This window comes from Saccopteryx leptura, chromosome 2 (genome assembly GCF_036850995.1).
Source record: "Saccopteryx leptura isolate mSacLep1 chromosome 2, mSacLep1_pri_phased_curated, whole genome shotgun sequence".
Taxonomy (NCBI): domain Eukaryota; kingdom Metazoa; phylum Chordata; class Mammalia; order Chiroptera; family Emballonuridae; genus Saccopteryx; species Saccopteryx leptura.
This window is the reverse complement of record NC_089504.1, coordinates 300,808,419-300,832,611: the sequence shown is the minus strand read 5'-3', so window position 1 is coordinate 300,832,611 and position 24,193 is coordinate 300,808,419. Positions and strand designations below refer to the sequence as shown.

Genomic DNA, 24,193 nt, shown 5'->3' with positions numbered 1-24,193 from the left:
GGTGGTTCAATAAGAGGATCCTATCAAGCACTTGACACTAAACATGCTCATGAAGAGGAAGAGGAGAGTTCTGAAGTAAAGAGCTGATCAATTCAGATTTGGTTATATTTTTAAATTTACTCATTGTAGTTGTTTAGATGGTTTGGATGAGAATTTCAGCATCTTTATTCTGTGGCATTGGGTAAAGGGAACTGTGTTACATCATCTATAGTAGCTTCTGGCTCAATGATTGAATCTCCAGGAATAAATAAAGATTCTTTTTGTGTGCTAATGAACACATCATTAAGATAACATTAGTCTTCTAAATAGATATTTATTATTAAATATAATTATTATTCTCACCTTAATAGGAAATCTCTTAGCATATAGATAAGCTAGAAAAGATTATTTAACCACAAAAAAATGCTAAACCATAACAACTAGTGATAGAAAAAAAATCACTGTTGTATTTCCTTCTGTATTAAGAATTACTTACTATTCCATTTTCATGTGTCTGTAGTTTTCCAGCCTCTAAAAAATTTCAGAATCAATTAAAGTAATGTATAGTAGGAATTTTCATATTCATTCCACCATGGTGTCACATATTTTACCCAAAATAAACATATATATATAGTCTTTCAGGATAGTGTTGCCATGTAGATTATTTGAGATTTGGGCTGCTTTTTTTTTTTTTTTTTTGCAACAGACACAGAGAGAGGGACAGATAGGTACAGACAGCCATGAAGTGAGAGAGAAAGGTTGCTCAAGCCAGCAACCTTTGAGTCCAAGCCAGCAACCTCTGAGCTCAAGCCAGCAACCCTGTGCTCAAGCTGGCAACCTCAGGGTTTTCAACCTTGGTCATCTGCGTCTTAGTTCAACGCTCTATCCATTCTGCCACCACCTGGTCAGGCAAGATAATGGGCATTTTTAGCTGAGTATTTTATAAGACAATACAATTAGTGTTGCTAGTAATTAACTTTAGTAACTGTAAGTATATACAGCTATTCAAATCTGTAGAAGTGAATGAGAATTACTGAGGGGTTTTTCCTCACCTTCCACCTCTGCTCCCTAATCCAAGGCACCACAATCACCACCACCATCACCTTCATCATCATCATCTTTATCATCTTCATCATTATCATCTTTTATCTGGTCTATTGCAGTAAAGAGCTGAGCACTAACCACCTCCTCTGCTTCCACGCTTGGCCACCTACTCCATTTTCACACAGGAGCCAGAGAGATTATATCATGTCACTCCTCTACTTAGTAATAATAAAAACAATAACGCTTCCCATTGCACCCATTAAAACCCAGACTTCTCACCATGTTCTGTAGTCTAGACATTACCTTGGATTAGTCTTCCCTCTCTATCACTCTACTCCTGCCACACTGGTGTCTTTGAACTTTTGAAAACAGCAGCTTGTTCTTCCCTACAGCTTTAGTGCTAGCTGTTTCCTCGATCAGGAAACCTTCCCTCCGAATCTTCCATGGATGACTCCCCTGTCATTTAGTTGACCCTCCTAATCACAAAATACATATTTTAAATGAACATGTTCTCACTTTGAGGGCTATAAAAAATCACAAATATATTTAGGGTATGTTTACTTGAAAAATATGTACCATCCAAAAATTACAAATTCTTGATTGAGGATTACTTAGCAATACTTGGTATTTTCCCACAGATCTCTGCTCTTCCAGGGTGCAGTGTGGGCACATACTGACTTAGTGCCTTTGGGATGCTCTAACACAATACCACTGACTGCATGGCTTAGGAACAACAGAAATTTACTTCCCAGGGTTCTGCAGGCTAGAAAGTCCACGATCATGGTACAGGTAGTCTCAAGATCTGGTGAGAGCCTGCTTCATAGCTATCTTCCTGCTATGTCCTCACATCATGAAAGAGTTGAGGGATATTTCTAGGATCTCTTTTATAAGAGCACTAATTCCATCTGGAGGGTTCTGTCCTCACAACCTAATCACCCTCCAAAGGCCCCATCTGCTAATACCATCACACTGGGTGTTAGGATTCCAACAGAAGAATGGAGGTGCGGGGAAAAACACTCAGCCTATAGCACTGACCTGTGTTCTAGTGAAGAGTAAGGTGCACAGAAAGCATCCATCTTCTGATGGAGGCAGGTGTACTTTGCCCAAATCCTGAGACTTCTACAATTGCTTTAGGTGGGTTGTGTCATACGACAGTTCATTAAAGACAAGTGCATGAGATATGATGTACTGACTGTTTTTAAAGACACACATGGGAAACTGGATGATTGAAAAGAAAATACACAAATAATTAGAAAGTTCATGAATCAGAATAGACATTCCCAAGGCCACAGTCATCGTCTTGGTGAATTTATCAACTCTTTCTATTAGAAGCAAGCAAGCTTAGCTCTTTGAGTTCAGTACATTTAGCTCTTCGGTGATAGACAGCATAGCACAGGTGTTGCAACTCTGATTAATCACTATATTTATATGTGTTTAGACCTTTTGGGGGATCCAGCAGCTCCTTTGAATCTCTAGCAAGAAGCCACATGACTCATGTTAAACCACTAACAAGAAGTCACATGACTCATGTTAAACCACTTGGAAAGTAAAAACATACCACCTTCCAGGAACATGTTCTAGAAATATAATCTATTTGTGTTTTTGAGAACCATATATAGGAGGCCAGTTATACTTCTTGATCAGTTTCCATGATGATATTCAATATGAGGAACAAGACCCGTAATCATTTATATTTTATCAGTCCTTCTGTGTCAGACTCTTTCAGGAAAAGATTTTCCACCCATATTTTCCAAATGCCTGATTTTATCCCCTCTGATGAACACTGTTTCTGCTTGACTATTTCAGCACTTTTGTGTAATGGAAAATTTCACAAACACTTGCAAGAAATCTTTGTGCCCTTGGTTGTTCGCTACGTCGATCTCATGGAGTCCTCCATCGCCCAGTCAATTCACAGAGGTTTTGAGCAAGAGACATGGCAGCCTGTCAAGTAGGTATCTTGCCTGGTGCCCATCCAGCATCTGCCTCTTCTTCCCTGACCTTGACTGTACACATGGCCATCTGTAGTTATTGCTTACAGTGGTCCCTTCCCACGTTGTTTGTTTCTTTACAGGAATATCGCCAACAGTCTTCCCAATGTAGCTCTTCCAAAAGTTCCAAGTCTGCCTCTTAATCTTCCACAGATTCCTAGCCTTTCTACTCCTTCATGGATGGCTTCTTTATATGAGTCCACGTGTGTATTCCTCACTTATTTTCTGACGCTGTGGTAGCTAGTGCATGGCCTGGGCTGTGTTCTGTGCCGATGTGTTTAGATTGCATGGCATTTATCGTCGTTGGTGGAGGAATACTATGTTTTGGGTTTCTTTAGCTTCTTAAGCCATTAAGCTAAGCTTAGTACTTGGATGAAAAATGATACAGATTTTTAAAAAAATACTTGCTGATTTGATGTCTGGGATCCTTAGCTGTCTCCGGCTTTGTTACCACCCGCATGACTTCTCTTGTGCATATAGAAGGTCGTTGCAAGAACAATCACAAGAATATAATCTTTTTCTATTTTTATCTTAATCTCACCTTTAAAGAAACAATTTTGCTGGTTGTCCTTTATTTCCTAACACCAGCAAGTTCTTTTTTTTTTTTTTTTTTTGGTCCTTTCATATATCAGTTTACATGCCTTGTTATTTTTAATGATCTTTATATCATTAAAAACCATATTTATTAATTTATTAATCACTGCAGATTTAGTAGCTAAGAGTCATTAAAGGGAAAACACACAGGTTTTGAAATCAGTCATCCCCAGATTTAGATTCTAGTTTATTAATTCTTCCATCCTTCTTATCCTTAGTTCCCTCAGCTCTAAAATGGATATGACACCTAATTTCAAGACATTCTTCTGAGGATTAAATAAAAGTTATGAAAAGTACTTGGCACATTCTGGGTTCTCAGTAAATGATTACAACTGTTCTACATTATGATTGTTATTACTGTCATTATTATTAGTAGTACCATCAATCGTTCTTATTTAACATTCTTAGCAGTATAGTTTTCAAAAGCACAGCCTTCACAGCAATCAAATAAACCAAATAATCACCCATACTTGGCCCAAGATATCATATGAAGTCAGCTAGGAAGGATAATAATTAGAAGGAGAAAAAGAGCTACAATTTATTGAGAATTTATTATGTTCCAGGTACAGTGCCAAATTCTTTATTGCATCTAAGCTTTATAACAACCCTGGGAGGTAGATGTCATTATCCCCATTTTACTATTTAGGACATACCTCATAAAGAAGTTAAAAAACAAAACTTGCCCAATATCTCAAGGTAAGGACATAATAGGTAAGATTTGAACCCAGGTTTGCCTGACTTCAGAGCCTTCATTTATCGTTATGCTGTGTCCAGAGAATATGCTGGTTAGGAACTTGTTTAGCATGATTTCCACCTACCCTACCATCACCTGTCAAATCTATTCACAGTATAGTCTGCATACAATTGAGAAAATACAGAAGAAAAGACCAAGAAAGAGAACAACTTGCAAAATAGTTTGGCAATATCTCTGCAAATTCAACATCATCACTGTTCTTGTAATATGTATTAGGATATCAGGTGACATGTGAATCTTACTCTTATAGGCAAATGCTTTGGGCCATTATAGTGTGTTGAGCAGTGCCTGTGTGTGCTCAGGAACTGCCTTGGAAATATAATGATTTTTATATGTATGATTTTTATTCGTACTTCTTTACACTGTCTAATCCTTATTCATCATTTGTTTAACAATCTTGATTTTAACCAAGAACATTATTGTGGGCATTAACCTTGTGAAATTAAAAGGGTTTTTTCTTGGTCATCACTATTTTATTAGCTCTGAGATATGTGTGAACCCTGAATCTCATTCTTGGGAGGCCCTTTGTAAAGTGACCTGCATCTCAGCAAAGCGATCATGACAAATTATCACTCTGTAGATTAAGTGCTTGTTCTTTCATCATTCTGAGCAAATAATAAATATGTTTTACATTTAGTAATTTATGTTTATTATCTTGCCAACACAATCAACATTAGGCTCTTTGTCAAAGTGTCACGGTTACTCATAATGTTGTGATGTCCTTGCACTTAAATTTTTGCTAGAAAGCATTAAATAGCAAAAACATTTCCATTTCACATGTTTAAGGAATTAAATATACAACTACTGGCCCTGGCCGGTTGGCTCAGTGGTAGAGCGTCGGCCTGGCATGCAGAAGTCCCGGGTTCGATTCCCAGCCAGGGCACACAGGAGAAGCGCCCATCTGCTTCTCCACCCCTCGCCCTCTCCTTCCTCTCTGTCTCTCTCTTCCCCTCCCGCAGCAAGGCTCCATTGGAGCAAAGATGGCCCGGGCGCTGGGGATGGCTCCTTGGCCCCTGCCCCAAGCACTAGAGTGGCTCTGGTCACAACAGAGCGATGCCCCGGAGGGGCAGAGCATCGCGCCCTGGTGGGCAGAGCGTCGCCCCCTGGTGGGCGTGCCGGGTGGATCCCGGTCGGGCGCATGCGGGTGTCTGTCTGACTGTCTCTCCCCGTTTCCAGCTTCAGAAATATACAAAATATATATATATATACAACTACTGATTAAGTGAAGATTAGTGATATTAGAGTATTCATGGGTTTGAAAATATTATATCCCTTTCTACTAATATATATATTTAATGAGGAGTAAAGGAAGTAGAGGGAGAAAGACAGACTCCTGCATGCATCCCGACCAGGATTTACCAGGCAAGCCCATTAGGGGGTGATGCTCTGCCCATCTGGGGTTGTTGCTTCATTGCTCAGTAATAGAGCCATTTTTTTAGCGCCTAAGGTGGAGGTCACAGAGCCAACATCCAAGGCTCACTCGAACCAATTGAGCTATGGCTGCAAGATGGGGAGAGAGAGAGATGGTGGGGGTGGGGGTGGAGAAGCAGATGGTCTCTTCTCCTGTGTGCCCTGACCAGGTATCAAACCTGGTACATACACATGCCAGCCCAATGCTCTACCACTGAGCTAACTGTCCAGGGCTCATATCTACTAATGTATAAACCACCTTAAGAGGTTCTTTTCCAATATCTTCTTGTAAATAAATCTTCATTCTGAGGGTTTATTTTTTTTAAGCTCTAAAAGTGAATGCCCATAGGATAAGTTTCCTGCTGGCATTATTAGGAATTATCTGAGTCTATTATTCACATCTAAATTGTTTAATCTGTTAAGAATACTTTTAGGAAGAAGCGACTCATTAGAAATAATTTTAGAATGAAAATATTCTTTAAAAATAGCAGGTTATAGAGCAAACCTATTTACACTTTTCCATCTATCTATTTAATTATAACAAATACTTCTTGTCTTAATTACATTTCCAATTAAGCACATTTATTGTTCAGAATCATACCATAGGATTAATGAACAGAAGAAACATATACCCATATTCTCTATAAAGATTTAATTGTTACATACTATAAGAAAGTTCATTTTTAATAGACTCCTACCTTTATTATTTGAAATTTTGTTTTATGATTTTGCTGTTGCTGTTTTATTATGCTGTTAAAGAATGCATACGTGTTTCAAATAGCTACTAATATTTCCCTAAGTAAAAAAAAATTACAAGAAATAGATTTGCTTCCTTGCCAGTTATATTGAATTACTCTTAAAACATAGGTCCTCTAGTCTAAGCTACCAAATATTACACTATGGATATAAAGGGAAGGGGGGGTTTTGCTTGGTCATTTTTTCCTCTTGTTTTTATTATATAGATGGCAAAAGGAGAAATATATATAGTGGGATTTTTCCCCAAATATTTTTCACAGCAATATCAGCATTTGGTGTTCTGGTTCTTCTGTTTGCCAGCACTTTGGGTGCACTAAAAGTTAGGAGACATTTAGTAAATAAAGTGATCTGGGTCGGTTCAGGGCTTTGCTGTGAGTGGTCCCCTGAGAATTTAACTCTGAAGACATATGGCTAGACAAGGAGATCAGGAGGAACTATGGGCAGACTGGCAGGAGGAGGGCATTCTGGTGATGGGGCTGGGATGCTGAGGTAGGCTTGGGAGGTGGGGGCGGGTTAGAGAGGTGAGGGAGCAGAGACAAGCCTTTAATTAGCCAGAACAGGAAGTGATTTTTTAAGCTAGCTTGGTAATTAAGATATGGTTATCTAAATAATGTGACATTTAAAATAATTTTATTTTTTATGAAAGGTTTCCACCATTCCCTTATGATGAATAGGTTTATTATATTTAAATATTTTTCTATTTACAAACCAAAAATAGAAATTTTAGATTAATGTACATTAAGTAATTGTTGGAAAGTTAAGGTGAAATGAATCATACCTCAACTTTCCCCCCTTTTGTTCTCTTTTACAGTCAAGTGTCAATATGTTTTAATGCAGGAATATTTTACTTTCTATATATGTTTCCCTGCTGTACGATATATGTGCATAATGGAAAGTAATAGTATTATCCTTTGTCCCAATATTATATATACTACGGGACAAATTACCTCCATACCTGGAGTGAAAATATAATTTTACCGTAGTAGTGAATGCATAGTATAGCTTGGCTCAGCAGCTAGAGAGAGGTAAGGACCTGAAATACATGATTTTACTCCAACTGGAAAGCTCCTGAATGTCCTTTCTGTGTTAGACCATTCCTTGTCCTATTAGGGTTAATTATAAGCTAGGAAAGGCACAGAGCATTTCAAAATAGACGTAAGATTTGATTCTCTCCACAACATGTTATTTAATTTCCAGTACCTGTTCCACTTGAGCTGTAATTGTGAGGGTTAAGGGCTCTGTGTGCTGCATACCTGTAGACAGACAAGCTGTCCATCATGAGGACAGAAGCACAGAGCCATGAGTGGAAGAGTAAACCTAGTCATTGCTGTATATGGATTTCCTTGCATAAAATGTACTTCTATGAATTTCTAGAAGGGGATATTTATATACTGCTCACAGAAATTAGGGGGTATTTCAAAATGAATATGAAGTAATAAAAAAAAGAAACATTTGATTTCTTTTATTAAACAAGAACATCAGAAAAGCAAACAACAAGTAAAAAGTTTGATTATGCAAATGAGATGCAAAACCAACTTTTATTTCATTGGTGAAAATGCACTACACAAAAGGCTGAAAGTACTGGAGTACCTGCGCTTTCCCTGATCCCCTGTATCTCTGATTTTTATCCTAGAGCTTAGTCAAGAACATTTAAAACATTCTACGTACACAGTTTGATCTCCTTACAAGAGCATCCTTATCCATTTTACCCCTTTTTATGAAACCTTACGATGGTATTTATTTCTGTTTTGTTCTTCTTGCCTTGCCTTATTCATTAAGAAGTGAAGCCTAACTGGTGGTGGAACAGTGGATAGAGCATTGACCTGGGATGCTTAGGTCCCAGGTTCAAAACCCAGAGGTCGCTGGCTTGAGCACGGGCTCACCAGCTAGAGCACAGGATCGCCAACTGGAGCATGGGATTATCGACATGAGCCCATGGTCACTAGGCTTGAGCTCAAAGGTCACTGATATGAAGCCCAAGGTCACTGGCTTGATCAAGGAGCTGCCTGCTCGGCTTGAGCCCCCCAGTCAAGGCACATATGAGAACAATCAATGAACAATTAAATTATGAGTTGGTGGTTCTCATCTCTCTCTCTTCCTGTCTGTCTGTCTGCCTCTTGCTAAAAAAACTGAAAAATAAAAAATTAAGTTAAAAAAAGAAGTGAAAATAAAATATTAGGAAGTTGAACAAAGAAAATACTGATCATTAGAGATTTTCTGTGGTGGTTTCGCACTGATGGTAGTTGACAGGAGAACAAAAAAGCAATGTATTGGCTATCCACAGAGCTGGCAGTGGAAGCTCACGATCTTCATTTTCCCTTTCTCTTCTAGCAATGGCTCAGCAACATCTGAAGACCTTTTTTGGAAACTTGATGCACTGCAAATGTTTGTCCTTGACCTACACTGGCCAGAACAAGAATTTGCCCACCACTTAGAGCAAAGACTTAAGCTCATGGCCAGTGATATGATAGAGGCCTGTGTCAAAAGGTAGACATGTATTTTCAAGTTGCTGCTTAATACGCCAGCACCCAAAATACCATTTTTCACCAAACACCTGTTACATCATTGTCCCAAGAAAGGTTTCAATGTGTACTACTGTTCCTAAGTTTAATGGACATTGGGTTCTCTGACCAAAATTCTGGGGACCCATATAGTTCATGGCCCGATGAGTTGTTGTTGTTTTTAGCTCTCTTCGCCATTGCTTCCATCAGCAGCGCCCATACTACGTTAAGCATTATTGTTGTGTTTATTGTTCCCTCTCTGGGAATACTATGTTTAAAATCCCCAAGGCAGCAGTTCCTAAGACATATGGAAAAGGTCTGTTCAGTACTTTATGCATGATGCACTGTCTGCGTGCCGTGCAATGGTACGGCAAGTTCTAATTATGATCAGTGCCGTCCCTGTGTTTCCTGGTATTCTCTCCCCATCAGATGAGTTTCCGGTATCCAAGCACACTCTTCAAAACTTAACCAGAAATAAGTTATGTGGCTTTGGATTCTCCCAAGTGTGCTTTCATGTTTTAATAGTACTTACAAAATCAGCATTACATCCTGATTAACCGAGCAGTGGCTTTTCATTGCCCAGGTTCATGACACGAACAAGAACAAGGTAGAGCAACACGGTTGGAATAGCAGATGCTGGTGGGAGCAACTGAATAATCTTGAGGTCTTTATTAAAGCAAGAAAAATCAAGTCATTAGAATAATGATAGCTTTCCAAGGCAAGGCCATGGGTTTGATCATTTAATGTTTTTATGTAAAAAAAAAAAAATGTTCCTCATCTGTGGTTTTGATGTCTGAAGTCAATAGGTATTCTTCAGATACTTATCAATACAAATTCCAAATTTCCTGTTACACAGTTTCTTTTAAAACTCTAACTGCAACTTCAGGTATTTGAAAGAGAACCTAAGTGATGTAGGAGAATTACACATTCCATACTGTTGTTCATCAATTATGATGTGTTAGAGCAGTGGTTCTCAACCTGTGGGTCGCGACCCCGGCGGGGGTCGAACGACCAAAACACAGGGGTCGCCTAAAGCCATCGGAAAATACACATTTATTATACAATACATTTTTAAATAAAATATCTATTTCAAAAATATGTATTTCCGATGGCTTTAGGCGACCCCTGTATTTTGGTCGTTTGACCCCCTGCCGGGGTCGCGACCCACAGGTTGAGAACCGCTGTGTTAGAGTTTTCCAGACTTGTACTTTTTAAAAAAAAAATTGTTAATAAACCACATGGAGGATTTGTTCTGCTGTGATGCAGACAAGCAAGTGATCTTTCTGCTTGGATACCAATTCAGGCAGCTAAGTGAAGCTATGAGGTTTTTCCATTAAAATGATCCACTTGTGCTAGCAAATAGCTTTATGTGGGTAAAGACAGTGTCTGAGCGACTGAAAAAGTTATGTGTAATATAAATGATCACAGCCCACTCTTTCATATGAGAGCATCCCACCCCCAGCTCCCAAGCCCTGCCACACACCTTATTTGCATGTTTTAAATTAGCATCCCGTAGTGTTGATTTCACTCTTACAAAAACAGGTCGGACATATGGCAGACTTTCTTACTCTGAATTCATATTTTAATGACCAGAACAAGAACTGCATTTGAACTCAAGCTGCAAAAGGCAAACAAAACCACTGACTTGCGCATCCCAGCTTCCATGTGCACCATGTTTAACGTATTAGTTGATGCCAAAAAGCAAAGCACCAAACTCTGTGCCCTGGATGGAGGACAGGAGGTAAGTGGCTAGGGTGGCACCTAGGGAAATGCGACACGGGTGTCCTGGCAGAGGACGAGTTTGTCTCCAGAAGTCATTCACTTGATTAAATTAAAAACAGGACCAAGTTCTCCAGCACAACTGTTTGGTCTTTTCTTCCCTAGAATACAGAATGCCCTTTATCCTTTGCTTCTGTCAGTTTCTTTTTTATATATGAAGACTGCCTAAAATTTTGCAAGTGGCCATGGAATATCAGGTATACTTTTTAGCAACTTAGGTGTTATGTATTTATATGAAGTTTGCTTTTCATAAGCAAATGAGAAAGCTGCCCGCTTTGTTTATGCAAATCTAGCATATAGAGAGTTTGCATCCAAAATACAAGCCTCAGAAAATAGCGTAGGGAATTGTTTATTTACATAAAAGTTTCTATTTTTTAAAGACCAAGTTGGAAATATAATTGAAAATTAGGCATTATTCTTTTCAATACATATCCCATTGTTTCAGCTTTATTTCTATTTTGTTTGTGTGTTCAGAAAGAGATGATTTTATCCCATAATTTGTTTTTGTTGAGGGTCGTGATTGGGTGAAAAAATGGATGTTTTTTTTAGATTATCTATTTAAGTTGACATTTTGTTGCCTCTTTTCCATTGTTATTTCTCATCATTTTTTTTTTTACTCTTTCCTATGTTCTCCTTCATCGTCTTTTTTTTTCCCATGTCATGATCCAGTTTGGTAGTCAATGGGTAAGTCTCTTTTTTTTTAAAACCATATTATTTGAATTATTATTTTCATAAATGTACTTTTTTTAATTTTTGTGTTTTCAAATTAAAATAATTCCATTTTCAGGTGTTTGGTTTCTGTTTGTAGGTTAAATGCCAAGAGCTTTCGATTATATAGCAATAGGCCAAAGACACGTGGGAACCTGTAAATACTTACACCTTAAGTAATGTCAAGCAGGTGGTTTGTTTCTTCCTGTGAGACTGTGGAATCTACAAACTATTCTCCAATTTTTAAAGATGAAATTATGTAAAACCAAATGAATCCTGTCTCCTTTAAGCTAAGTTCTAAGTAAATTCAGAAACAGAATGATTATTGACATTTTCAAAATACATTTATCTGGTATATTCTTTAATACTAGGTAGATTTAGCGTGTGGGACTTTAAATGACATAGAGCATTATCAAGGTAACCCCTAAAGTCAGGGGCCAAAAAGACACTGTGAATGTCACTTCCGACAGAGGAACCCAGTTGTGGATTTCAGTGAGGTTCATGCCCGCCAGTGACACTATCTTCCTCCCACTCACAGCATAGGGTGGGGCCATCAGCAAGGAGGAAGGAGGCAGGCCTGTGTCATAGCCTTCCCCAGCCCCACACAAGGCTTTCTTGAGCTCCCACACAGAACCTTAGAGGAACATGGTTTGAAAACCCTTATGCATACAGGATTGACGAGATTATACATATTTGTAAGTCAAAATGTTTTTGTGCTGTATGGTTATATTAAATTTACCAGTCTTACAGTTGACCCCTGAGAGTCAAACTCAACTCTGTACTAGGCTAACAATTCTCTCTGCAGAAGGGCTCAGATAACTGTGAAAGAAGATGAGCAGGCCCACTATTTGTGAACTGCAGGCTTATTTAACCCAGATAGAGGCATTAGCTATTTGACCATAATGTTTGTGTATATACACATATTTCATTCTTTGGGAAACACAGGGGTAAAAGATGCACTTCTAACACCATAGCACATGATCCTACTTATTATGTAACTGATATGTAAGAGTTATAGAGTGTTCAGAAATTATTCTCTCATCATTTACAACATGATTTATTCTCTCCAATTATCTGAACACAGGCAGCTAGTTTGTATGTCAATGCCTCATCTTCACCTCCTCATGTTTCTCAGTACCTAGATGGAAGCCTTTGATTGTCTGCTCAAGAATATTGTCTTATGTCTCTTTATAATAAGCCCATCCATTTCTCATCAGGTTTATAGAACCCTCTTACCTCTTCCCAGGACCACTGGGCTTTCCCATTTGTTCTTAGTTTAGCATCACGACAGTACCAGAGGTAAAATAGACACTTAGTAAATATTTGTGGGATGAACAGACTGATTTGTGGTCACTGCTTTAAAAATCCTCCCTGTCAAAGGCAACTCCAGTTCTTAATAAAGAAAGACAGGGACACACACAACAAAACATGGGTGCATTGTCAAACGATTCTTTACATTAATAGGTGGGTCGTTTTTGAAGAGTAATCTGCTACTGTTCATTATGCCTGCACCTGTACCTTCTCACCAGAGACAATTAATTCCCCGCAACTTTCACACAATTAATATAGTTCACAATGTGCAGGTGTAAAACCCATTAGCTATCCGGAAAAGTGGAAAACAAGAATTTCAATGCAAAGGAAGGATGTCATACTTTGCTTTTAATCTCCAGTAAATATGCTCACATAATTATACAGGCTTTCCCACTACTCTGTATGTGCCTGAGATAAGTTATGGAATTGTTGCAACTTAGTAAATACATTACATGCTTTTAAGGCTGTTGAAAATACTAGCTCATTATACAATTTGGAACCTGGTAAAATATACGTACTGAATAGGTAAACCAAGAAGAGATCTATTTTCTGGATTATAAGGGAATTGTCTCTGCACAATCTCCAATAAATTATTCTCATTGTCAAGGGATAAAACCTTCCCAACTCTTTACCCAAAAGGCAGCCCCTGCCAGGCTCCTGAGTTATGATTCTGTTTCCTTCTGTGTCACATAGTGATTCAAACATGATCAGCCCCAGTCCATGACTGTTTAATGGAGTGATTAGTGAATGAGTGATCTGCTCATGTGACAGTTGTGTACAGTGAGTCAGCCAGCTCAGGCCAGTCCCATGGGGACAGATGTTGAGATCACAGAACCTCCAGTGTTTAAAATCCTTATTATCTATCTATCCCTGCAGTAACGCAGACGACTGCATGGGCCTTAGGCAGCCATCCACCCTCAGAGCCACTGCATCCCATGGCCCATCCATTGAGGATGAAAGCACGTTAATGGGACCACTGGGTGCTGGGGTGGTAAGGGGGCTACTTGTAGGGGACTTGTTCTCAATTACAGTAAAATACTTCCATTTCCAGAACTAGCAATCCAATATGTTTAAAATCCATCCCAAGAGAAGGTCTCTTTACAGAATTTATGCATACGGTATGAAAATGGAGGCCACCTCCCCATTCCCACCCATAATGCTCCTAGAACGCTTGTGCCAGCTGGGCTGCTAGAATAGATCCCAGAATCCCAGAAGCATTCCCACTTAATATTAGTGTCATTCAGAATGGACAGATACATTTATAATAGCAAAATCTTATACAAACCAAACAAAAGGTGTCCTGTTGCGTTTGCCCCTTAAGTAGCACATTGAAGGTATATACTTTTCTTCCTTTCTTTCTAACTTTCTCTCCCTCTCCCCCGTCCTCCTCCCCTTTTCTGCTTCTGGCTAGATCAAGAATCAAATAGGCTAAAAGTGTGTGATGATATGAGAATTTTATGGCTCCCAGAGTCTGTGGCTTTCCCTGCCTTTCAATAAAAATGGACCTGTTTTGTGGCTTCTCTCTTGATTTTAAGAATTATTCTTGTCATAGCACACATGAGAGGTGACTGTCTGCTTTTCTTCCTCCCCTTCTCTCCCTTTAGCCTCCTGCAGCCAGTGGCTCAATTGGTCTGAGCATCGGCCTCAGGCACTGAGAATAGCTTGGTTGACTGGAGCATTGGCCCCAGACGGGGTTGCCGGGTGGATCCCGGTCCAGGTGCATGCAGGAGTCAGTCTCACTTTCTCCCCAGCTCTCATTAAAAAAAAAGGAAAACAAATTGACAAAGAATTGCCAAAATCAGTCCTACCTAAAGCTTTAACATATAGAAACTTTACTATTGTATATTCAATGGCGTCTAATAGCCTTTTAATGACATTTGTTGTTTACTTTGGCGTTAAAAAATGAAATTTATGGCAAATAGTGATAAACATTGAGAATAAGCGTATTTAAGACAAGGGAATTGTTTGGAAGTCTGGGTACCCGCGTCCCTGCAAGGCCATAGCACGTCCTGTGTAAAAGGGAAGTGAGAAGCTGGGAGCCCACCTGCTGTCTCCCTTTCCTCTCCTACCTCAAAAGGAGCCTCAGTCTGGTATCTCCTTCCCCCTGCTGTATAGACAGAAATTAGGAGAGAGAAGAAAGTGAGGAGAGAGTGACAGAGAGGTAGAACTGGGGGCAGAGCTCATTTGCATGAACTCCTTCCCAGCCCGTGAGATCAGGACATTCAACTGGGGGTGGCTTTTTGTACCTGTGTCTGTGGGGGGCTTCCAGACTTTTTAAGCACTGACCAGCTTTTCCAGGCTCTTTCTCCTCTACCTTTTTTTTTTTTTTGCTTTATTTTCTCCCCTTTTGCTTCTCTTCAAGCTGTTTTAAAAGCAAAAGTGTCAGCATAATTTAATAGAAAGCCACCCCTATGTTTCTGTTCCATTTGTCCTCTGGGGAGCACAAGTTTGGGAATCAGGCTGTGAGGATACTTAGTACTTCACTTTCCTGGGTAAAGTAGATGCCTAAGAATTCCCACTTTTATGTGTCAACCTACACACACACACACACACACACACACACACACACACACATACAAACACACTCTAACACCCAGGCAGAAAAAGAAAATAATTCACATGCTCCAAAATTATACTTCCTTCCTTTATTATTTATGTAGGTCGATAACCACTTGTGACTGTTGGAGAGCCTGTGGGGAGGAGTCATTTTTGTGTATTCCAAAGCAGATCTCAGTTGATGTTTTGTTCTGTGTGGAAACTTTGAGACATGTTTTGAGAAGAAAAAAAATAGCTTTCAAAAACTTACATCTTAGGAAACCATTCTACCAGAAGCTGTTAAGTTGGTTTAATGTTTATCCTGACCTGAGTACTTTTACTCTAGGCATTATGTTAGCTGTTCCAAGAAGCCTTGAACCATCAAGATAGGGTTAGTCTTTACAAGTCACATTTTCCATGAAGTGGCTATTGGGGACAATCAGCTGTCAGATAAATGTTTCTAAAGGAAGAATGACTGTTTCCATGAATATGCCTTCATACGCCGCTGTAGAAGCTGACGCTCCTGCTAATTTAAGAATGGAACTCTCTAGTATTCTCTAAAGAAAGCAAAAAAAAGAGAGAGAGAGAGTCTTTCAGGTTTATTTTAAATACCGCTCTCTCTCTCTCTTTTTTTTTTTTTTTTTTTTTTGCATTTACTTAGGCACCTTTTCATGAGGAAACAGTAATAAAACGATGGGAGTGAGTGCTTTTCATTATACCTTTTATGGCCTATTAATTTGTTACCATCTATTATTCACCTTTGTTGATGAAATTTTAATTTTGCCCTTGCTGAAGCATATTGTAAGCATTGTATAAACCGCTGCTCTGTGCACTGACAAAAACGTCCTTTTAGAGTGGACAATTGGGGGCTCATTCTGTTTCTAGAGCACATTTAAAATAACTTATGAATGAGAGTTGTCAGACATGAAATGCTGTATTAATTAAATCTTTTTCTAGTCTTTTTGCTTCTCCAGCTAAACCAACCCTTTAGAAAAATACACGGCCACCTTAATTATAGAGGAGGAGACAAAAAGTATCCTTCACATTCCTGCGCCTGAATGAGAAGGAGAACCGAATTCATCTATATAATAACCCCATTAGCTGCTTAACTCAACAGTGCACATGGGAAAATTTCCAAACAACAATGGAAAAAGTGTTGCTTGGGGAGATCATTTTCAAGGTTTTGTCCTTCCAGTGTTCAAAATGATCAGTTTAAATAAATCTGATATGTCATAACTAGTAGTTTTAAAGCACTGATGACTTAAGACAAAAGTTTTATGTCCACATCAACTAATAAAATGCACCTTTGTCTTTTCATATCTAGCAACAGTACCATTCAAAAATAGACGATTTGATTGACAACACTGTAAAAGAAATCATTTCACTGCTAGTTTCAAAGGTAATGTATTGTTTTTTTTTACCCTTTTAAATTTAAATTTTTAAATTAAAATTTTAGAGATACGTCTTAACATTTCTGAATACCTAATTGAGAAATAGTTTTAAAAAGTAGATGCAAGAGAAGTTCATATTAAAAGAAAAGTTATAAGAAAATATGAACACTCCTTGTCAGCAGTTTGGATGTTTTGTTTATAATTAATTTTGGCTTTACTTGCAGTTGTTATCCTTTTAAAAACAACTCTGTCTTCCATGATGCTTTATTGTTTCACATTCATGTTCTCACACTATTTGTCTTCCGTCCAGGGCCAACGTGAGTAGTTCAGTTCTTGAATATAGCCTGTGTGTTGTGGTTTTCCTTGGGTTTGCATCATTACTTTTTTTCTGAACTCATTCCACAAATTCCCATGACTTTTACACCTCTGGCTTTTAACTATATGCTGAAGATTTCCAGTTCTGTCCCTAAAAGCCCAACTGGCAAGAGGAAGTCATGAGAGGATTGGAGAGGCAAGGAGTATGGGTAGGGAATTCATCATATTTGCTTCATAAGAAGACTTATTTGATTGCCTGCAGCAAACATCCTAGACAGGAAGTAGTAAGACAGCTGTTAACATTTGTCCCTGCTGGACTAATACAAAGACATTTAAAATGTTCAGTGGACAGGGATGCTATAGACTAAATATTTGTGCACCTCCCCCAAATCATATATTAAAACCTAATAATCTCCAATGTAATGGTTTTGGTAGGTGATTAGTTCATGAGGTTAACCCCAGTTAGCGTCCTTATAAAACACACTCCACAGAGCTCCCTAGTCCCTCCTGCCACATGAACACACAGCCAAAGACATCATCAGTGAACCAGGAAGGGCGTCCTCACCACAGAGCAAGTCTGTTGGTACCTTGATTATAGAATTCCCAGCCTACAGTCTGTGAGAAATAAATTTCTGTTGTTTATAAGGCACGCAACCTATGGTATTCTGTGATAGCAGCTGGAACAGACTGAGACAAGGGGCTGGTTGTGCAGAGAGAAAGGAAAACATGAAAGATGGCTCCTCAGTTTACGGCTTGAGGCACAGGGCAGGTGTTAATGGTGTTCACTGGTGCAGGTGCCCTGTAAGAGGGGCAGGTTTTGAGGGAGAGACGGTGATGTCAGTACTGGGCATGTTGTGATGCGCTTCTTCTGTGATACCTGAAGGAGGAGATGCCAAGGAGGCACTCAGATATCTGGGTCTGGAGTTCAGAGGAGGTGTAGATCAAAATACCAATGTGATTTTAAGATTCCCACCATTGGATTCTGACCAGTGGTGGCATGGTGGATAAAGTGTTGACCCAGAACAAGGGATCACTGGCTCTGAGTGAGGGCTCATCAGCATGGGGTTGCAGGCTTGAGCTGAGGAATCAGCCAAATGGTCCCAAAAGCTCTCCAGCTTGAGCCCAAAGGTTGCTGGCATGAAAAGCCCAGGGTCACTGGCTTGAACAAGGGGACACTGACTCATCCCTGCTGGTGGCACATCTGAGAAGCAGTCAATGCACAACTAAAATGATAGCAAATCCTCTCTCTCTTCCTGTCTCTCTCTTACTCTTTCTCTCTTTCAAAAAAATAAAAAGTTTTCCACCATTGGAAATTATTCTTTATCAGTGGCAGCTAACCCAAACCATGTTCTATATCAGTTGCTGCTGTTCTCACACATAATCCATAATTTGAACCCCTATGGAAGAACTAGGAAATTAAGTGGAAGAAATAAAAAGCCACCATGAAGAAGGGGGGTGGGGGGAGACGTCTCAAGCCAGAAAAGGACTTAGATAATTTTTATCAAGAAAAAAATGGAGTGACGTCAGAGAAATGGCACAGTGCAGAGTGCTCCTAATTTCTCCCCCTGAAATTTCAACAAATTCAACAACTGAGGACAGAGAAACAATCTCAGGTGCATCTGAAATATACACACACCAGACAACAAAGGTACAATTGGGTAAAAAGGTGGCTGAATATATAATCCACTCTGAAGGAAGTAAGATGGAAAATGGAGTATTCCACTTTCCTCACTGATCTGAGGAAGGGCCTCTTTTGCCTGGAACCAAGAGAAACGGAGGATTTGGGGCAGAGGGAAGAAGCTGGGCTAGGGCAGATGATCAAGCAGAGGAGACATTGCACCAGCTCAGCCTGAGATCACAGATGCGGAGCTAGCGCAGGGGGCAGGTTCAGATGGAGATTACTGGAGTGGGTTGCCTGTGGAGGCCAGCACCAGAGTGTTTTTGGGTTTTGTGTGCTCCAGGTCCACGATCCCAGGCAGTGTGCAAGTGGCTCCACCTGGCGCCTCTGGCGTGGGCGCACACATTCGCAGGTGGAGGGGCTAGGCCTGAGATTGTCAGCAGTGGACTTCTGCATGGGCTGTAGCCAGTGTTTCTGTGTGGTCCTGGCTCCCCGACCAATAGCACGGAAAGTGTACAAGGACCGGGATCCTTAGGCCTGGACCTGTCTGGGCAGGGCGCCTCTGTGAGCCGATACAGGTCACAAAGTGCATTCCTGCAGAGCAGACCTCCGAGTGCACTGCAGAAGTCGTGGGGGCTGGGCTGTGGGCTTCCAAACAGGGCATAAGGGAGAAAAGCCTGTGGATATTAGACCTGCAGAGTGCTGAGGCATACTAGACATGCTCAGGGGCCCTTAAAAAGGTGCCTGCCTGATCAGCAATTGGCTCCCTGCCCTGCCTGCTTTTGCTGGTGGCTCTAGTTGGCACAGCCTTACCCAGAACTGTGCTTTGAGTGGTACTGGAGGAAGGACTTGGCAGCTCTTAGACCCTCCTGCTCTGCAAGCAGTGGCTGGGGCAACTTCACAGCTGAGTCCCCAGACTGCTGGCTCAAGAGGGAGAAACGTGGGGAGAGACACCTAGAAAACTGACTCTCTCATTGTCGGAGCCTGCAAACCCTAACAAGCCCTGCCTACCAACAGGACTGAGGCCCAGCCTACGTCATCACAATAGCAACACATCAGCAAATCTCAAAAGCGCCACAAGGGCAAAACCTGTAGTACAACGCCACCTGCCAAAAAGAAAAAAAAAGCTACCTTTCAAAACCAGGAAAAAATTATATATTTTATAACTTTTTCCATTTTTTTCTTGTTTTTTTTTTTATCTTTTTTTCCACATTGGTCATTTTATCTTCTTTCTGTCTGGAAAGAAGGGGAGAGACAGTTAGACAGACTCCCACATGTGCCCGACCGGGATCCACCCGGCACGCCCACCAGGGGGTGATGCTCTGCCCCTCTGGGGCATCGCTCTGTCGCAACCAGAGCCACTCTAGTGCCTGGGGCAGAGGCCAAGGAGCCATCCCCAGCACCTGGGCCATCTTTGCTTCAGTGGAGCCTCGGCTGCAGGAGGGGAAGAGAGAAGCAGAGAGGAAGGAGAGGGAGAGGGGTGGAGAAGCAGATGGGCGCTTCTCCTGTGTGCCCTGGCTGGGAATCGAGCCCAGGACTCCTGCACGCCAGGCCAATGCTCTACCACTGAGCCAACCGGCCAGGGCCTTCTTTTCCTTTTGAAGTTCATTATCCATAGGTGTTACATTTTTCATTCTTGTTTTTTTAATGAGGATTGCATTTCAAAAGCCTTACCATTTTTTCTTCTTCTTTTCTCTTTTTCTATTTTTCTTTGTAGCATTTAGTGTTTATTATTTCGTTATCTCTTTGTCATTTTCCCCCAGTTCTGGCTCCCCAATCTATGTAGTTTTTGTTCCACTTATTATAATAGAATTTTCATTTTTCCACTGTATTTTTTTAATTTTTGTTATTTTTAATCATCTCTTATTAGTGTTATTAACAATACCCACTCTCAAATGCCATTAAGGAAAAAGAAGTCAAATATCATGGATACAAAGAGATGTAGCTTAGATAGATGATGAAAAATCTCTAGAAAAAAATTGCAATTGCTTGGAAACCTTGGAGTTAAATGACAGGGAATTAAAAATTGAAGTCCTAAAAATAGGGAAATACAAGAAAGCACAGAAAGGCAATTTAGAGAGCTCAAAAAACAATTCAATAAACAAAAAGATTACATCACCAAGGAAATTGAAACTATGAAAATGAATCAAACAGAGATGAAAAACTCAATGCATGAACTGAAAAACGAGGTAACAAGTTTAGCTAATAGAACAGGCCAGATAGAGGAGAGAATTAGTGACATAAAAGGCAAGCAACTAGAGACACTACAGAGAGAAGAAGAGAGAGACTCACAAATTTTAAAAAATGAGAAAGCCTTACAGGAATTATCTGTCTCCATCAGAAAGAGCAACATAAAACTAATGGGTATATTAGAAGGAGAAGAGAGAGAAAAAGGAATGGAGAACATATTCAAACAAATAATAGACAAGAACTTCCCAAGCCAATGGAAAGAATTAGAGCCTCGAATCCAAGAAGCAAACAGAACACTGAGTTACCTTAAGCCAAACAGACGTACTCCAAGACACATCATAATGAAATTATCACAAACCAATGACAAAGAAAAAATCCTCAAGACAGCCAGGGAAAAGAATAATACAACATATAAAGGAAGGCCAATAGGATATCATTAGATTTTTCAGCAGAAACTCTACAGGCCAGAAGAGAGTAGACCCCAATATTTAAAGTACTGAAAGAGAGGAACTTCCAGCCAAGAATACTACATTCATCAAAGCTATCCTTCAAATACGAAGGGGATATAAAAACATTCACAGATATAGAAAAGATGAGGAAATTCATCACCAGAAAACTTCACTTCAGGAAGTACTAAAGGGTGTTATCAGACCAGTTACAAAGAACAAAACAAAACAAAATTACAAGTAAAAGCTCCATCAAGATCACAATAAAAACAGGATTAATCTGTGACAACAAAAACAAAAAAGGGGAGAGGAAAAAGATTAACAGTATCAAAGGAGGATAGAGTGCAGAAGCACTCATGAGATAATGTACTACAATGAATATGATATATATCCTTTTTATTACTCAATCATAACCACCCCTGAAAAAAACACTGCAGAAACACATGGCTTAAAAAAAGAAGAAACAGAGGAAAGAAGTATGGAATACAACCAAACAACAACAAATGACAGAAAAACAAAAGAGAAGAACCAAACAAGAGACAGAGCTATCAGAAAGCAATATATAAAATGGCAATAGGAAACGCCTCAAGTGTCAATAATTACACTAAATGTAAATGGATTGAACTCACCAATAAAAAGACACAGTAGCAGAATGGATCAAAAAACAAAATCCAACTCCATGCTGCCAAGGATAAAAACAAATTCAGAGTGAAAGGTTGGAAAACTATTCTCCAAGCAAATAACATCCAAAGAAAAGCAGGTATAGCCATACTCATATCTAACAGTGCTAACTACCAGACAGCAAAGGTAATCAGAGACAAAGATAGTCATTTCAAAATGATAAAGGGGACGTTGAATCAAGAAGACAAGATATAACACTTCTTAATATATATGCACCAAACCAAGGAGCACTAAAGTATATAAGACATCTACTAACTGATCTAAAAATAAAAACAGACAAAAATACAATCATACTTGGAGACCTTAATACACCACTGACAGCTCTAGATCATTCATCCAAACAGAAAGTCTATAAAGAAATATTGGCCTTAAACAAAACACTAGAACAATTGGATATGATAGACAACTACAGGATATTTCATCCCAAAATGTTAGAGTATACATTTTTCTCCAATGTACATGGAACATTCTCAAGAATTGACCATATGTAGGGCTACAAAACTAATATCAACAAATTCAGAAACATTGAAATTATACCAAGCATATTCTCTGACCATAAATCTTTGAAACTAGAATTCAACTGAAAAAAAGAAGTAAACAAACCCATAAAAATATGAAAATTAAACAACATACTTTTAAAAAATGATTGGATCAAAGAAGAAATAAAAGCAGAGATCAAAAGATACATACATACAGACAAATAAAAATGACAATATGACATATCAGAATCTCTGGGATGCAGCAAAAGCAGTAATAAGAGGGAAGTTCCTATCACCACAAGCCTATATAAACAAACAAGAGAGCTTAAGTAAACATCTTAACATCACATCTTAAGGAACTAGAAAAAGAAGAACAAAGGCAACCCAAAATCAGCAGAAGAAAGAAAATAGTAAAAATCAGAGCAGAAATAAATGAAATAGAAAACAGAAAAACTATAGAAAAATCAATAAAACAAGGAGCTGGTTCTTTGAAAAGATCAACAAAATTGACAAACCCTTGGCAAGACTCACTAAGGAAAAAAGAGAAAAGATTCATATAAAAAAAATCCAAAATGAGGAGGAGAAATCACCACAGATATCATAGATATACAATTATTGTGAATACTATGAAAAACTTTATGCCACCAAATTTAACAATCTAGAAGAAATGGATAAATTCCTAGAACAATGCCATCTTCCTAGACTGAGTCATGAAGAAGTAGATAGCCTAACCAGACCCATAAGCAGGGAGGAAATAGAAACAACTATCGAAAACCTCCCAAAAAATAGAAGTCCAGGGCCAGACAGCTATACTAGTGAATTCTATCAAACATTCAAAGAAGACTTGGTTCCTATTCTACTGAAAGTCTTCCAAAAAATTGAAGAAGAAGCAATACTTCCAAACACATTTTATGAGGCCAATATAACCATCATACCAAAACCTGGCAAGGACAACACAAAAACAGAAAACTACAGACCAATATCTCTAATGAATACAGATGCTAAAATACTAAACAAAATACTAGCAAATCGAATACAACACATTAAAAAAATAATTTATCATGATCAAGTGGGATTCATCCTGGAATCACAAGAATGGTTCAACACATGTAAAACAGTTAACATAATACATCATATCAACAAAATGAAGAAAAACTATATCCTACCTATAGATACAGAAAAGGCATTTGATAAAATACAACATCATTTTATGTTTAAAACACTCAACAAAATGGGTAAAGAAGGAAAATATCTCAACATAATAAAGGCCATTTATGAAAAACCATCAGCTAACATCATATTAAATGGCATAAAAGTGAGGACTTTTCCTCTAAAATCAGGAACAAGACAAGGCTGACCACTCTCTCCACTGTAATTCAACATAGTGCTGGAAGTTTTAGCCAGAGCAATCAGACAAGAGAAAGAAATAAAAGGCATTCATATTAGGAAAGAAGAAGTGAAGGTTTCACTTTTTGCAGATGATTAGATCCTGTACATCAAAACCCCCAAAGACTCCACTAAAAGACTATTAGAAACAATAAACCAATGCAGTAAAGGTCACGGGATACAAAATTAATATACAGAAGTCTATTGCCTTCCTATATTCCAACAATGAAATCAGAAAATGAACTAAAAAACAATAACCCCTTTTATGGTTGCAACCAAAAAAATAAAATACCTAGGAATAAACATAACAGAGAATGTAAAGGACCTA

General features: G+C 39.0%; 1 protein-coding gene across 4 annotated transcripts in view; it reads left to right on the top strand.

The window, feature by feature from the left end:
- Window positions 1–24,193, top strand: part of CADPS2 (calcium dependent secretion activator 2) — a 527,120-nt gene that overhangs the window by 447,872 nt on the left and 55,055 nt on the right. The window contains exons 19-24 of one of the 4 annotated variants that reach the window (XM_066362567.1): window positions 2,830–2,971; window positions 3,095–3,214; window positions 8,857–9,012; window positions 10,620–10,767; window positions 11,475–11,489; window positions 16,684–16,758. In XM_066362567.1, the coding sequence (XP_066218664.1) occupies window positions 2,830–2,971; window positions 3,095–3,214; window positions 8,857–9,012; window positions 10,620–10,767; window positions 11,475–11,489; window positions 16,684–16,758 (656 nt within the window). The remainder of the gene's footprint in view (window positions 1–2,829; window positions 2,972–3,094; window positions 3,215–8,856; window positions 9,013–10,619; window positions 10,768–11,474; window positions 11,490–16,683; window positions 16,759–24,193) is intronic. The other 3 variants (XM_066362568.1, XM_066362569.1, XM_066362570.1) reach the window with 3 other exon arrangements.